At 48.1% G+C, this 16,443-nt stretch overlaps 1 protein-coding gene across 3 annotated transcripts in view; it reads left to right on the top strand.

Annotated features, from left to right (window-relative positions):
• HECTD4 (HECT domain E3 ubiquitin protein ligase 4) overlaps positions 1-16,443 on the top strand; it is a 226,643-nt gene that overhangs the window by 50,705 nt on the left and 159,495 nt on the right. For all 3 annotated transcript variants that reach the window (XM_044275799.1, XM_044275798.1, XM_044275797.1), the window contains exons 8-13: positions 1,234-1,426; positions 5,581-5,742; positions 7,926-8,039; positions 8,218-8,358; positions 9,409-9,641; positions 16,227-16,372. In XM_044275799.1, coding sequence (XP_044131734.1) covers positions 1,234-1,426; positions 5,581-5,742; positions 7,926-8,039; positions 8,218-8,358; positions 9,409-9,641; positions 16,227-16,372 — 989 coding nt within the window. The remainder of the gene's footprint in view (positions 1-1,233; positions 1,427-5,580; positions 5,743-7,925; positions 8,040-8,217; positions 8,359-9,408; positions 9,642-16,226; positions 16,373-16,443) is intronic.

Genomic DNA, 16,443 nt, shown 5'->3' with positions numbered 1-16,443 from the left:
GGTCTTCTTTGCACACGTTCACCAAGTTTTACAGGGTGAACACTTATGCCTCGGCGGATGCTGCTTTGGGCCGCTTGGTCTTGCAGGCGGCGGTGCCTTGATGTTTACGGTGCCTGGTTCGCGTTTGATTGTGGTCCCTCCCTGTTTGTGGACTGCTTTTGAACGTCCCAAGAGTTCCTGTGTCCCCCAAGGAATTGGGCGAGAAAACGAGATTTTTGTATAACTTACCAGTAAAATCTCTTTCTCGCTCTTCCTTGGGGGACACAGCGCCCGCCCATTGTTTTTTTGTTGGCCTTCGGGTGTTTTTTTCTGGCTTGTTGGTATTGGTTTTGGTTACTCCTTGCCTTTGTCTTGCACTACTTGGGCACATAACTGGAAGTCTCTCTCTCCAGGCTGAGGGTATAGCTGCTGGAGGAGGGGCTTAACAGTCTTTTACTTAGTGTCACGCCTCCTATGGAGATAAGCTATACCCCAAGAGTTCCTGTGTCCCCCAAGGAAGAGCGAGAAAGAGATTTTACTGGTAAGTTATACAAAAATCTCGTTATTCTAGTATTTTGGACCTATTCAGAAAAAAAGCAAAACTGCTCCGTGGTGAACTGTCACTTGAACAGCTATGGACAGCCCTGCTGTGGTACCCGAATGCTTAAAGGGGTTGTCCAAACCATGGTGAAAGGCAGAGATGTTTTTAAAATGACAAGAGATTTTATACTTCAAACCCCTCCACTCCAGTGCTGCCGTTCTGATGTTCGCCACCAATGCAGCTATAATGTCCTCTTCTTGGCTGCAGTGATGATATGCTTGTAAACCATGACCGCTGCAGCCCAACGTTGGCCTCTGTAAAATGCACCATGAGTCCGCTGATGTTGGCGATTGGCTGCAGTGGCCACATGTCATGAATCTCATCTCGGCAGCCATGTAAACGTGATCCTTCCGGAAAACTGGAGCAGGGATTTGTGCCAGTGAGTAGAACCTTCCCTGCCTTTAATAGTTTTTATTAACCCCTTTAATTCAGGCGCTACATTTCCTTGTATTTCATTATTGTCTGATAGATCCGCGTCCACCTCAGCACTTCATAGGATATGTTATGCGACTTCTTGCATATCATTTATTGTAAGGTGATCTAAATTAAATCACTCAAGAAGTGTATAAAGCACAAATGTTATCATGTATAATATATAATATAGTTTGGACTATGTTATTTGTCTGTGCTCAAAGCATCTATATTCTCCTTAGGTTGAAAATGGTGTGTACACAGCAAGGCCCCTTCATGAGCGCATCATACTAATGAGAAAAGAGGGGGAGTCTGCAAAAAGTATCAACGAAATGCTGCTCAGTAGATTGTCCAGGTATAGGGCTTCTCCTTCAGCAACCCTGGCTGCCCTTACCGGCTCGACAATCTCAAACACACTAAAAGAGGACCAGACTGGTGAGTCTCTCCTGGATGTCCTACAATGGCATGTGAATATAATGTCCATCTGTTATTGCTTATTTTACATCACATTATGTGAACACATTCAGTATATGCACCAGGAAACCTCCTGGCACATACGCTGAACATCGCCAGACCCCCATTTCCTTGAAGGGATGGCAAAAGAATGTTCTTTTGGCCTTCTGGGTAATATCTAGAACATATTTACACACGCTTTGCTATGCAGAGCCATCCTAGAAATTATACTGCGCATTTTACTTCACTGCAGGCACTGGTATTCGTCAAAGTTGTACACTCATTGATCAAAAGAAGGAGCTGTTGGAAGCAAATGAAACTTTCTATGTGTGAATGTAATGATGATATATGTAAGTGACTACAATATTAGTGCGGAAGGAAGCATTTATTGGGGAAAGTAGGCTCTTGTACGATGTTAGGCCTCCTCTAGCCTGGATACAAGATGAGATACAGTTGGGCATGGAGGCATACAGGTTCTTTGCGGTATCCTGCTGCACATTTTCCCACAGATCTTACAGCTGGACCTGTAGACCCTGCTCACTCGTTGGTTGCCGAAGCTGGCGTGTCTGCTGGTGCCATAAATGCCCGACTGGAGATAAATCTGGTGACCAGGCAGGCCAAGAAATTGTTGTAATCTGACGGAGAGAGTCCTGAGAAACCCTTGCTTTGTGTGGCGAGCATTATCCTACTGAAAAATGTCAGTTGGAAGCCCTGCCATGAGTCAACGCATGTGGCCGTAGGATGTCCTGCACATATCGCAGTGCTGTTAGTGTCCCATACATCACTACTAGGGCTGACCGAGTGTCATGTGATGGCTCCCCTGATCATCACACCAGCAGTTTGGACAGTGTGTCACTCCACAGCAAAGGCAGGGTAGAAGTGCTCACCACAAGGCCTCCATAGTTGAACCTGACCTTTGTCATATCCCAACTGAGCCTGGATTCGTCGCTAAATACGGTTCCAGGTCATAGCAGTCCGGAACCTGTTTGCCATGTGTGTGCGTGCCCTCACTTAGGCTACTTTCACACTTGTGGTAGAGGATTCCAGCAGGCAGTTCTGTCGCCGGCAATCCGGATGCAAACTGATGCATTTGTGAGATGGATCCGGATCCGTCTGACAAATGCATTGCAATTCCGGATCAGTCTTTCCAGTTGTCATCCGGAAAAACGTATCCGGTATTTATTTTTTCACATTTTTAAAGATCTGCGCATGCATGGACTGGATGAACGGATCCGTCAATGCCGACTTCATTATCCTGCACTCATACATTTCAATGGAAATTAATGCAAGTGTTCAGGATTTTTGCCGGAGAGAAAACTGCAGCACACTGCGGTATTTTCTCAGGCCAAAAAACATAAGATGGACTGAACTGATGCATCCTGATAGATACTGAACGGATTGCTCTCCATTCAGAATGCATTAGGATAAAACTGATCAGTTTTTTCTGGTATTGAGCCCCTAGGACGGAACTCTACCGGAAAAAAAAAAACGCTAGTGTGAAAGTACCCTTAACTGCTGCTCCCAGCACCTCCTAACAGCTAGGTCAAAACACCCTAAATGGTGGGAAATTCGTCGAAACAATCATCTTGCTTCCCTCAGTCCAATGATGTGCCCTTTCTCAAAATCCGTCAACTGGGCAGAATGTCTTCAGAGTGTGTCGTAGAGGCATGTCTAGCAGACAATGATCTCTCATCAATAGGTACACTACCCCAAAGTAGCTTCTGAGAGCCTTTTATATACATCAGCATGGAAAGCAGTTTTACACCCTCTTGTGGTAAGACCCAATGTTTAATAAGACCACACCTGTATTCATTTACAAATCTGCCTGATACATGCCAAGTTTTGCTGCAATTCAGCATTTCTATCTGGGTGCATTATTATTATTATTATTTTTTTTAATTTTTTTTATTCATGATTGTGTGTCGGGAAATCCTAATGTATACCTTTGACAGAAGGTTTAATCTTAATCTGAACAGAGCCCTAGTGCAATCAACCATTGTGAGAAACTACCTGTGTTCTTTCCTAGACTATCATAGTGACGTTTACAGTACGCCTCCCTGATGTCTGAGGAGTGATATGATGGCAATGTACGCGAGACCCTCACAAATGCTTTTTCAGACCATAGTTTAAGAAATTGTTCCAAAGAGATGTATACAAATTTTTACTAATAATTTCCCTGAAAACCAGACGGTAAGGCAGGCCTGAGCCCTTGTCCTTGCATAGACATGGTGCAGGAGTGGCTGCAGGATTCTCCTCGATCCCTCTTCTTGGGCTACTTTCACATGGTCAGCATTCGGTCAGTATTTTCCATCAGTATTTGTAAGCCAGTTTCAGTTCAACTTCTGGCTTTGGATTACAGATACTGCTGAAAACTACTGACCGAATACTGACTGTGTGAAAGTGGCCTTAGGCCTCATGCACACGACTGCGCCATGTTTTGCTGTCCGCAAAACACGGTTGCTGGCCGCATGCATTCCCTAATTTGTAGAATGCAACGGGACGTCCATAATAGAAATACCTATTCTTGTTCGAAAATAAAGGTAACTCATAATTTCAAGAATTGTTTCTCAGATAGATGATCTGAGAAATTATGAGTTGCCTTTATTTTCACCTTTTCGCTGAGACAATTTGATTTACGTTTGCGTGTGCACTGAATCCATTCAGTACTTTAAATAGGTTGCAGAACCCTTTCTAGTTGCACGGCACTACTTTATGATGTGCTTTTCCAGTACATTTCCATTACTGGTTCAATCATTATCAGACTGAGCCAGGGCTGTGGAGTCGGAGTCGGAGTCAATTTTGGGTACCTGGAGTCGGAGTCGGCAAAAAATGAACCGACTCCGACTCCTACTAAATTTAAATTGGAATAAAAAAATAAAAAAGCAAGTTTAAATGTCCGAATTCATAAACAGTTATAATTAATGACTTCTCTACTGTAAGAATAAAGGCCAATGCATGCAGTGCCTCATGTAACCGCAAAACAAACACGTTCAGTGATGTGAAGAAGCATGCTTTTCATATGCTTCACTATATGGCACACAATGCACAATTAGGAGTGACAATACTTATACTTTCCATTGTGTTGTGTTCTGATGTTACAGGGAACACAATGCCCATGGTTTACCTCGCCTCTCACTGATAAGGGATTAAGTAAATATGTGTTTTGCAGGACTAGAGACACTTGTATAAGTGAAGGGAATGGAGGGTCAATAGTTCAAGACTGAAGCTGTAAACCATGGATGTCAAACTCATGGCCCTCCAGATGTTGCAAAACTACAACTCCCATCATTCCCTGATAGCTGTAGTATGCCCAGGCATGATGGGAGTTGTAGTTTTGCAACAGCTGGAGGGCCACGAGTTTGACATCCCTGCTGTAAACCATTGGAAAAACTGCTGTCATTCAGCTAAGGCTATAAAACGTGTAAACTCAGAATGTTATCTTAAACTTTAAACATGACTATGGGATTCTTCTAGGGAAATCATGTTTTACAATAAATGCCCCTTCCTGGATCCTCCCACTGCCCTGTCTTCAGCAGAAGATCAGCACACAAAGGAGAAGGCAGCAGCTTCTGCCCAACTACCTCTCTGTGCTAGAAGAGCTTAGAAGAACTTCTTTCTTTCCTTCAAGGAATGTATAAAATACATTCGCATATTAAATACAAAGGAGTCTGTCGGGGAGTCGGAGTCAGAAGTACAAAAAACTGAGGAGTCGGAGCATTTATCTACCGACTCCACAGCCCTGGACTGAGCTGTGAATATCCAGATTTGACATTATGGAAATATCTGCAATTCTCTGAACGGTGATGCTTTGTAGTGAAATAATTGCAGCCACTCATCAAATCCTTGACTTTACAGGTTATGCTCTGTTCACATTTATGTTGATGCTTCCATTGCAAATTCTGTCCGAAATGATGGATATTATGACAGATAATGGGACCTTGGCAGACTGTATTGTAAGTCATTTGGGTCATTCAGGTTTTGTTGGTATTGGTTGTTTGATGGATTCATCAGAGTGATTTGTGGTATAAACAGAAGCCCTGAGGCAGATGTGACCAAGGCCTTATAGGAAGACTATAACTGTTACCCTACTAGTGATAAGCTTGTCCTGTTAATGAAACTGTAAATCTGTCTTGTAGCTGCAAATACGAGCTGTGGCCTTCCTCTGAAAATGTTAAGAAAGACTCCAATGTATACATGTGGAACATACCTGGTACTTATTGTACCACCTCCTGGAGGCTCCGGAAGCTCAGCAACAAGGTCTCTGTTTGGTGGAACCAGTGGCTTGTCATCCCTTAAAAGTAGGTGATCAGTTTACTCCTAGTTTTTCCTTGCTGCGCTCCTTCATTTTTCTTTGTATGGTGATACTATGCAATGCTCCATTTTATGTAACTGTGCAGATATCACAGTTAGATTTGTCATATTGCAAAACATTGGTAATAAGGTTCCACAATCTGGACATGTTACAGATGAAGATGCATCAGTATATGATCAGTAGTACTGATGGGCTGTCTTCTAGGCAGTGAATTGAACTACATGAGACAGTTACTTATGAAAACAGATGCAATATAGATGAAATGCAGATAACACACTGGTGCATTCAATTTACTCTCCATAGACTTTAAAGGGAATCTGTAAACAGGAAATTAATTGTTAAACCAGTCTCAATGCTACGGCTAACTTAGCTGAATGTAAGGATACTTTTCATTTAACAATTGTTTTCTTTATGCTGGAGAAAACACACTTTAATCCATATGCAAATGAGCAGTGAAATGCGCTGAGGGCGGGTCAAAGTCATTCTGTGCGCCCTCGCTCCTCCTGCCTCCTCTGCCAGTCCCTCTCTCTCCATCTTAATTGACCAGACCAGGTTCCTGCATAGTCATCTCACTTGGTCCGGTCTAGTGTTAAGCGAAGCGCGCTTCGGATCCAAGATCCAAAGTCGCTTAGTTCAAAAACGCCACTTGAATGCTGTATAGACTGGTAAGTCAGTTCCGAAGCCGACTTCAGATTGGTGTTTTGAAAAGGTTTTAAAGTTGTACAATCGATGGCCAAAGTTCTCCACTGAAGTCTCGTGAGACTTAACGAATTTCACCTCGGCGCAGCCCAGACATTTAAATTGCTGTATGAAGACTGATCTTGGATCCGAAGCACACTTCGCTCAACACTAGTCCTGTCATTAAAGAAGGAGTTAAAGGAGCAAGGGTGCAGAGAGTACTTTTTCACCAGAATGAAGCAACAGATCACTAAGTGAAAGGTATTATTACATTCAGCTGAGCTAGCCCTACAAGGCATTTTGTCTGGTTTAAACGGTTTCTGTCACCAGATTTAACCCTATTAAGCTAGCTGACATTAGTGATATGCTAATGTCAGCTAAACCTAGTCCTACTTTTATCTAGGCCCCCGTTACGCCAGAAATCTAACTTTTATAATATGCTAATTAGCCTCTGGGAGCGGGGGAGGGGGGTGCTTTTGGGGGCGTTGTTCCTGCTCCTAGAAGCTCAGTTCTCCCACCTTTGTCGCCTCCCTCCAGGTCCTGATTGACAGGGCCAGGCAGCGCTCGCATCCGTCTGCCAGCCAGCCAGCCCTGTGCTCTGGTGAAAGCTCGCGCCGATCAGTATTTGGCGCAGGTGCGGTGAGGAAACTGGCAGCCTGCCAGCGTCTTTCCCTCACCACGCGAGATTTCACCAGAGCACAGGGCTGGCAGACAGTTTCTGGCAGTTTCCTGATGACAGATTGTCTTTTAGTAGACTGATATGAAAGCAGCCTTAAGTTTGTATTACACCAGGCAATTGTCAGACAGATCATCGCTGACAAGCGTTCGTAGGAATGCTGGTTAGCGATGATCTGCCTGTGTAATACTGCTGCCGATTATCAGAACGAGCAAAATCATCACTTGCTGGCAGCAGATTGTGCCGTCTAATGATGATCTGCTGCCGGCAAACAATGATTCAGTATGGGGAGAAGCAATGGCATTAGTGATTGTTCCTCCTCATACTGTGGAGGAGATCGCTCCATGTAATAGCAGCAGTCTCCTACACTAACGAGCAGGCGATTGCCGGGAAAGAACACTCCCTTCTTGACAATCACATGCAAAATCTGCAGGTCTAATACAGCTTTTAGAATGAGGTCTCATCATATATTCCCAACAGGGCAGGTCAGATCATTGACAATAAATGACAAAATGAGCTGTAAAATGTTTCCTAGCTGACATTATTACTGTATAATATCCTGTCGTAAACCTTCTTTACAGCTTTCTGTCCACAAATGGTTTCTTTCTTCGGGGATGAATACCTTGTAAAAATCCAATGACTATTGCAGGGCAGGGTAGAACATTGGAAGCACAATGGCGGTGCTGACAGTGGAGAAATTATAATTAGTTTTAATAAAATTTCTATTAAAGCATTTGCTTTTGTGTATACAGTCTGTTGTGCTGATTACCGTGGTTATCATGCAGATTCATTAAGACCTTGATTCTTTATTTCAGTCCTGGCTTCCAGTCTGGTGTTTAACATTTCTGATGGGCAATTCACTAACCGGGCTGATCTCATTGACGCTGCAGGCAGCTCCCTTGGCCGCGGGGCTCTGGTGACCGGACTTGGTAAGAATTAAAACACACACTGTCGTCGTTGGTGATTTCAAGCAAAGCATACTTTGGAAATGTGGTGCACATTACGAACAATGAATTACAGCGTACATGCAGGGCTGGCTTCTGTTTCCTCTCCCTGTCTAGTGGGGGAAATGTAAACTTATGGTCTGCTACTTTTGTGTTTTTGTAGGTGCTTGTTATGATACCATGAATAATATGATCTGGACCTGCTCCAATGATTACTTTGACCAGTGGTGTAATCCAGGAAACCAGGCGTTCCATGTGGTGTGTCAGAGACTTGGCGTTACCCACATCATTGCTGACCCCAAAGGTAAATTTGTCTTTTTCTGATGAGGTGTGAAATGTCATAACACACCTGACTAAGTAGCGTAAATTATCTGTCCAGAATATTTTGTGGTGGGATAATGTACTTATTGTTACAAAGCCTATTTTTATGAAGCATTCTAACCTAACTACATTTTAAGAAACTTCAGTGTTTTCCAGCACTTTATATAAAAAAAGCCTCCACTCCTGCACTAATGCCACCATGGCCTGTGTTGGTCACTGCATTGCAGCAGCAGTGACGTACAGGACTTGCACATGACAGATGCAGCCAGTCACTGTCCGCAGTAGTTGTATGCTGTACGTAGACATCACTGTGAACAGAGACCGGCAGGGATCACAGGAGTATCGGTGCAGGACCATGATGTAGCAGTGTAAATACCAGTTTTTTTCCTAACATTTGATTCTGGCGCAGTTTGGTGTTTTCTACTTGCTTCCCTGGATGTAAATGATCAGATTTTCCCTGGACAAGCATCGTAGCACATCCAAGTGACATTCCCTCTTGGGGGAGGTTTGTTCTGTAGTGAAAGTTCTCTGTTTAAAAGCTGTTTCTTAGCAGACAGTCTAATCTACCTTTATCATACATGAGTGGAGCATCGGAGCATTTCCTTGCTCTGGTGCTCCCCATTGCCTTTCTCGTCATCATACAGCACAAGGTCTGTTTGTTGACTGCCAGTGACATCACTATGCTAAGCCGGGACTTCCACCTAGCATTGAGCCTGGGGACATGACCGGCACAAACGGGTGGTCTATAGTGTTGCCCTAGGCCCGTTTGTGGCGGTGATGTTATCGAGCTCACTGCTAGGCAGAAGCTTCTACTTAGCATAGTGATGTGAAGCCCGGTACGTCACCGGCAGTCAACAAACAAACCTTGCGATGCAAGGCAAGAGAGAGGATCGGAGCAAGGAAATGCTCTGATGCTCCACTCATATATGATAAAAGAATAATGAAGAGCCCGCTTAAGCCACCAGCAATATTACCATATTTATTGTCATTTATTTGTATCCGCCATTTTAATGCTATATGATATTTTCTGCAGGAGAGGCCGTAACCACAAATGAGGTTATAAACCAATTACTTCATCATGTGGGGGCCATGTGCATTCATCAGCTCAACCTCTTGGCCAACAGCAGCAGTTTACCAATCACAACCTTCCTAGGAAAACAGCATCCAATCGAATCACATCATCTGAGCAGTATATGTGATATCATGGAGAAAGCCATGGTTAATGGAGATAAATGTATCATCCGCTGCATCCTTGTGGTCTTTCAGGTACTTTGTTTTTTCTCTTCGCGTTTTAGAATGAAGTTTGCAAATAGAATCATACTGAAAAATAATAATAACCTAATAAAAGATAATTGGCAATACACATAATGGCATATGTGCAATCTATGTAAATTGGTTTAGAAACAGTTAAAGAGCACCTGTCAGCATGATCAACCTTATTTAACCAGACTCACTGCATGGTAGGGTTTATTATGCTGATAAAATGATATCTTGATTATGTCTGTATATTGCTCTGTTTCATTAATTAATTAGCTATTTAGAGCACTGAGGCGCCAGCCAGAGCCCTTTGAGCACTAGTTTGTCATTCCTCTGCAGCCTTCCTCCTTCTCCCTTTCCCTGAGATATCCAGCCAAGCTAAGGCTGCAGGGGTGTTGTGAAACTGGTGCTCAAAGGGCTCTGGCCGGCCCCTCAGTGAACCAACTACCTAATTGGCATGTTAATATAAATGCAGTTTTCTCGCCCAATTCCTTGGGGGACACAGGAACTCTTGGGTATAGCTAATCTCCATAGGAGGCGTGACACTAAGTAAAAGACTGTTAAGCCCCTCCTCCAGCAGCTATACCCTCAGCCTGGAGAGAGAGACTTCCAGTTTTTTGCTTAGTGTCAAGGAGGCAAGACACTCTCTGCACTGCAGAGCTGTCTTTGCGAAGATTTTTATTTTTATTTTTATTTTTTATTTTATTTTTCATTTGTTTTTTCCACAGGGACAACAGAGTCGCAGTTGACCTCTCTGTTTTCCCGGGGTTGAGCTGCGCCAGGGCCGGTTATCCGCCCTGCTGCCTCCCCCACAGAAGAAAAGGAGGACCAGGGCAGCCCATGCTCCCCTGCATCCCGCCAGCACAGGGTCGCCCACCTGCAAGTCCCTCTCCAGCTGCTGCCACTTCTGTGTCAGTGGCTGAAGGGGCGTCCCAGCTGGATGGACTAGAGGGTGAAGTCGCCGAGTGGTGAGGTGGCTGTACAGCCGTGCCGCTCCCCCCCCTCTCCTCCCCTCCTTTTCTCCTCTTTCTCCGCTCCCTCCTACTCCCCTCCGCTCCGTTCTCGCTCCTGTCCCCGTTAGCTGATCCCTACCGTTTGCGGGCCTCCGTTGCTCCGATTCAGGGGCGGGCCTATCGATCTGTCGGCGCTCTCTGGGCAGGCTGAGCGGCGTCATGGGGGAGGGTTACTACAGAGGCGGCGGCGCGGATCCTCTCCATCGGCTCCTGTCTTCAGAGACCCATTGCGGGTCCGGAGGGCTATTTCATCGGGGTTCGGCGGCGGGCGGCATTTTGTTCGCGCGCGCGAAATGTCTCGGGTCTGACCCCTTAGTGCCTGTGGGACCTTGGTATCATACCTGCACCGCGTGTAAGGCGCCGCTCCCTCAAGGGCAGTCTGACCCACATTGCTCGGCTTGCAAAGACCCATTGCAGGGTCCGCCATCTGTTGTGTCACCCCCTGGCCTCTTGGATCCCCCTGACTGGGCTAGATCCCTGTCCCAGGCTGTGGTTAGTCTCACTAGCGTTGTGGGCCGACTTGCAGATGCGTTGCCATTACCGCAGCCGGATGACTCCCCTGCTGGGCCCTCCGGGTCCGCTGTTTTAGCCGACCCGGCTGAGTCCCTCTCTGCAGGCGATTCCTCCAGAGCCCGTCAACCCCAGAAGCGGCCGAGGGTGGATCACCGGTCATCCTCAGATGCTTCGGTATCCCCCCCAAGGGTGCGTTCTCAGTCGGGTCCTTCCTCCCTACAGGATTTGCCCTCTGAAGGGGAGCTAGTCGATTCCGATTGGGATATGGACTCGGCACTGCCTTCAAAACTAGCCTCTGCCGTGGGCCATCTTATTAGCAATATCCGTGATACTTTTAAGATTCACGATGATCCCCCTGATCCTGAAAAGACCAGTGTTTCCTTTTTTCGCCAAAAACAGGCGTCTGCAGTTTTTCCCCTCCATGCTGACTTTTCGTCAGTGGTTTCTAAGGCCTGGGCCCGTCCTGATGCACGGTTTACCCCGCCAAAAAAGTTGGATGTCTGTTATCCGTTCCCGGCGGATTGCATTTCTAACTGGGCGTCACCCCCTAAGGTCGACCCCCCTGTGGCCCGTCTATCCAAGAGCACAGCTATTCCCGTTGCGGATGGTTCTTCCTTACAATCTACTGAGGATCGCCGTATAGAGGCCCTTACAAAGGGTATCTTTGCGGCCTCCGGTTCCGCTCTTAGGCCGATTTTTGGGCTGGGAAAGCGGTTTCAGAGTGGGCGTCTCAGCTGGATCTGGAGCTTGAATCCGACGTCCCTATTCAAGACCTCCGTGCTCTGGCTCAACTTATCGTTCAGGCCGGTAAGTTTGTCTGTGAAGCATCCCTGGATGCCGGGGCTCTCATCGCCCGTTCGTCTGCCCTGGCCGTTTCGGCTAGAAGGGAGCTTTGGTTAAAGGTTTGGTCGGCGGACGCCGCGTCAAAGCGGTCTCTTACTAGCCTTCCCTTCACTGGTTCTCGTTTGTTCGGGACTCGCTTGGATGAAATCATCTCTGAAGCCACAGGGGGGAAGAGTACTCATCTTCCCCAATCTAAGGCTAGAGGCGCCACTCGTGGTCGTCCCACCTTCTCCCGCTTCAGGTCTTCTCGTAGGGCTTCCGCTCCTCGCACCGCTTCAGGTCCATCCGCTAATCCTGTCCAGGACAGGCGTAAAAAACCCTTTTTTCGGACCCAGCCCTCCTGGCGCAAGTCACAACCTGCTCGCGCTCCCGCGACCAAGCAGGCCCCCGCCTGAAGGTGCGCCCCCACCCACCCGGGGGGGACGTTTCCTCCTGTTCAGGGACTTCTGGCAGGCGCACGTCTCCGACGCCTGGGCCCTCGAGATTGTGTCTTCCGGGTACAAACTCGAGTTTGCGTCCCTTCCCCCAGTTCGGTTCTTTCGTTCCCGGGTTCCCCAGGATCCCCGAGGGGCGGCCTATTTCTTTGCTGCCGTTCACACCCTTCTGGACAAGGGAGTCATCGCCCTGGTTCCTATGGGGGACAGGTTCAAAGGGTTCTATTCGAACCTTTTTGTGGTCCCCAAGAAAGAAGGTTCGGTGCGTCCCATTCTGGATCTAAAACGGCTGAACCGCTTCCTTCGTCTTCAGCGATTCCGGATGGAGTCTCTCAGGTCGGTGGTGGCTTCTCTGGAACAGGGGGAGTTCCTGGCCTCCATCGATATCCAGGACGCCTATCTTCATATTCCAATCGCGCGTTGTCATCAGTGCTTTCTGCGCTTTGCAGTGGGGTCCGACCACTACCAGTTCGTGGCCCTTCCCTTCGGGCTGGCGACGGCCCCTCGTGTTTTCACGAAGGTCCTTGCCCCCGTCCTTGCCTTACTTCGTTCCAGGGGAGTTTTTCTACTTCCGTATCTGGACGATCTCCTAATCAAGGCGCCTTCTCTGTCACAGACTTCCGCCAGTGTGGATCTCTCGCTGCAAACCTTGCGCCGGTTCGGTTGGATTATCAACCTACCCAAATCCTCTCTTGTTCCTTCCCGGCAATTGGTCTTTCTGGGGATGCTGCTGGATACGGATTCAGCGGTGGTTCGGCTTCCGTTGGAGAAGCGCCAGCTCCTTCATCGGTCGGTTCAGAGCCTTCTGTCCCACCGCCGCCCTTCCTTCCGGTTCAGCATGCGGGTCCTGGGACAGATGGTGTCCTGCTTCGAGGCGATTCCTTACGCACAGTTCCACTCCCGCACTTTTCAGACGGCCATTCTGTCCGCCTGGGACAAGTCCCAGGAGAGTCTGGATCGGCATTTTCCTCTTTCCCCCCAGGTTCGTTCCTCTCTCCTCTGGTGGCTGCGGACCCCTCTTCAGGGGAAGTCCTTCCTGCCAATAACTTGGTTGGTGATTACCACCGATGCCAGTCTGCGGGGTTGGGGGGGAGTGTTTCCTCCTCGGTCCGTCCAGGGCACTTGGTCTCCATCGGAGTCCAGACTGCCGATCAACGTTCTGGAGCTGAGGGCCATCCTCCTCTCGCTCCGGCACTGGACTTCGCTGCTTCAGGGTCGCCCGGTTCGGGTCCAATCGGACAATGCCACAGCTGTGGCGTACATAAATCACCAGGGGGGCACTCGCAGCGCGGCGGCGATGAGGGAGGTATCTCTGATCCTTCACTGGGCGGAGGTTCATGTTCCTGCCCTTTCGGCCATTTACATCCCGGGGGTGGACAATTGGGCGGCGGATTTCCTCAGCCGGACGACGATCGACCCGGGGGAGTGGTCTCTGCACCCCGACGTCTTCGAGTCTCTTTGTCTCCGTTGGGGTCGTCCGGACGTGGATCTCATGGCCTCCAGATTCAACCGCAAACTTCCCACCTACGTGGCCAGGGCCAAGGATCCGGACGCTTATGGCGCAGACGCGCTCGTCCTCCCCTGGACGGAGTTTTCGCTCCTCTACGTATTTCCGCCCCTGCCTCTTCTTCCACGGGTCCTTCGGAAGATTGCGGCGGAGGGCACGCCAGCAATCCTGATAGCCCCGGACTGGCCGCGTCGTCCTTGGTACGCCGACCTTATGTTGCTTCTGGCAGACGCTCCCTTGCCTCTGCCTCTCAGAGAAGACCTCCTCTCTCAGGGGCCGATCTTCCACCAGCATTTAGGGTCGCTACGTTTAGCGGCGTGGCTATTGAAACCGCGGTCCTGACGCGGCGGGGGTTTTCGGCTGACGTGGTCCGTACCATGATTCGTGCGCGTAAACCGGCATCGTCCAGGATTTATTACCGTACCTGGCGGGCCTATTTAGCCTTCTGCGAGGCCTTAGGGATTCCTCCTCTGCGGTTTTCCCTTCCTACGGTTTTGTCCTTTTTGCAGTCTGGTCTGGATCTGGGCTTGGGCCTCAGTACCCTGAAGGGTCAGATTTCGGCTCTTTCGGTCTTTTTTCAGCGCCCTCTGGCTCCGCTCGGTCCAGTTAAGACCTTTTTTCAGGGGGTTGCTCACTGTGCTCCCCCGTATCGCCCTTCCGTTCCTGCTTGGGATCTTAACGTTGTGCTGACGGCTCTCCAATCTTCCCCTTTCGAGCCTCTGCGCAAGGTTTCCCCTCGCTTGTTGTCTTGCAAAGTTTTCTTTCTCGTCGCTATCACGTCTCTTCGGCGTGTGTCTGAGTTGGCGGCTCTTTCTTGCGTGGAGCCCTTCTTGGTTTTTCACCAGGACAAGGTGGTTCTCCGCCCAGTTCCGGATTTTCTTCCGAAAGTGGTGTCCGCCTTTCATCTGAATGAAGATATTGTCCTTCCTTCTCTGTGTCCGTCCCCGTCGCATCCTCGGGAACGGGATCTTCACCGTCTGGATGTTGTTCGGGCTCTCAGGATCTACCTGGATGTGACCAGACCCTTTCGACGCTCGGATTCTCTGTTTGTGGTTCCGGAGGGTCCGCGCAGGGGGCTGGCGGCGTCTAAGGTGGTTGTTGCCCGCTTCCTCAAGATGGCTATCGTTGAGGCTTACCGTGCTAGGGGCAGGGATCCGCCCTTTGGTGTTACCGCTCATTCTACGAGAGCGGTCGGGGCTCAGCGTAATCGTGCCTCGGCTGAACAACTGTGCAAGGCGGCCACCTGGTCTTCTTTGCACACGTTCACCAAGTTTTACAGGGTGAACACTTATGCCTCGGCGGATGCTGCTTTGGGCCGCTTGGTCTTGCAGGCGGCGGTGCCTTAATGTTTACGGTGCCTGGTTCGCTTTTGATTGTGGTCCCTCCCTGTTTGTGGACTGCTTTTGAACGTCCCAAGAGTTCCTGTGTCCCCCAAGGAATTGGGCGAGAAAACGAGATTTTTGTATAACTTACCAGTAAAATCTCTTTCTCGCTCTTCCTTGGGGGACACAGCGCCCACCCATTGTTTTTTTGTTGCCCTACGGGTGTTTTTTTCTGACTTGTTGGTATTGGTTTGGTTACTCCTTGCCTTTGTCTTACACTACTTGGGCACATAACTGGAAGTCTCTCTCTCCAGGCTGAGGGTATAGCTGCTGGAGGAGGGGCTTAACAGTCTTTTACTTAGTGTCACGCCTCCTATGGAGATTAGCTATACCCAAGAGTTCCTGTGTCCCCCAAGGAAGAGCGAGAAAGAGATTTTACTGGTAAGTTATACAAAAATCTCGTTTTCTCTAGAACACTGCAATGTACAGATATAAGCATGATCAACCCTACCATGCGATGTGTCTGGTTTGATAGTGTTGATCATGTTTACAGACTCTCTTTAATGGGGTTGTCTGAATTATTTTAACGTTTACTCCAATACTCACCTGTTTCTCCCCTGCTGTATTCAGCTCCAGTCCTCCTCCTGGTGTTTGTATTCAAGGCTGCAGCAGTGATATACAGTTATATGGCATGTGACTGTTGAAGCCAATCGGAGGCCTCAGCAGTCTAGTGCCAAACAGAACAATTTCAGTAATACAGTAAACACACAGTGAGAAGAGAGACGTAGCTGCAGCCTATTGACCTCCACCTTTGGGAGAACAGCTGGGGTAAATGGTCACACTACACCGTACATATCCTCATATACACTCCCAAAAGAGCATGCTCACTTGAAATATCTGATAACCACTGAATACTTACTATGGTGCCTGTGTATTAAAATAGTACAATGTTGTGCTTGCAGGTAGTGTTAAAATTTTTCCTTAACCCTCAAACTGAGAGGAACAGAGATACTATCAGAAGGGCTGGCTTGTTGTTGTGGCAGCTGCTTATGGCACCAAAGGACCAAATCTGCCCTGAAATCCAGAAGGAGGTCTGTCTGGCTATTAGGTAGGTCATCCGGGCTTGATTTACCTGTGCTCCTGTATATACCACCACCTTGTGAATTCCCGTTCTTCTTT

This window comes from Bufo gargarizans, chromosome 1, assembly GCF_014858855.1.
Source record: "Bufo gargarizans isolate SCDJY-AF-19 chromosome 1, ASM1485885v1, whole genome shotgun sequence".
In the NCBI taxonomy this organism is placed as follows: domain Eukaryota; kingdom Metazoa; phylum Chordata; class Amphibia; order Anura; family Bufonidae; genus Bufo; species Bufo gargarizans.
This window is presented reverse-complemented; position numbering and strand designations above follow the sequence as displayed.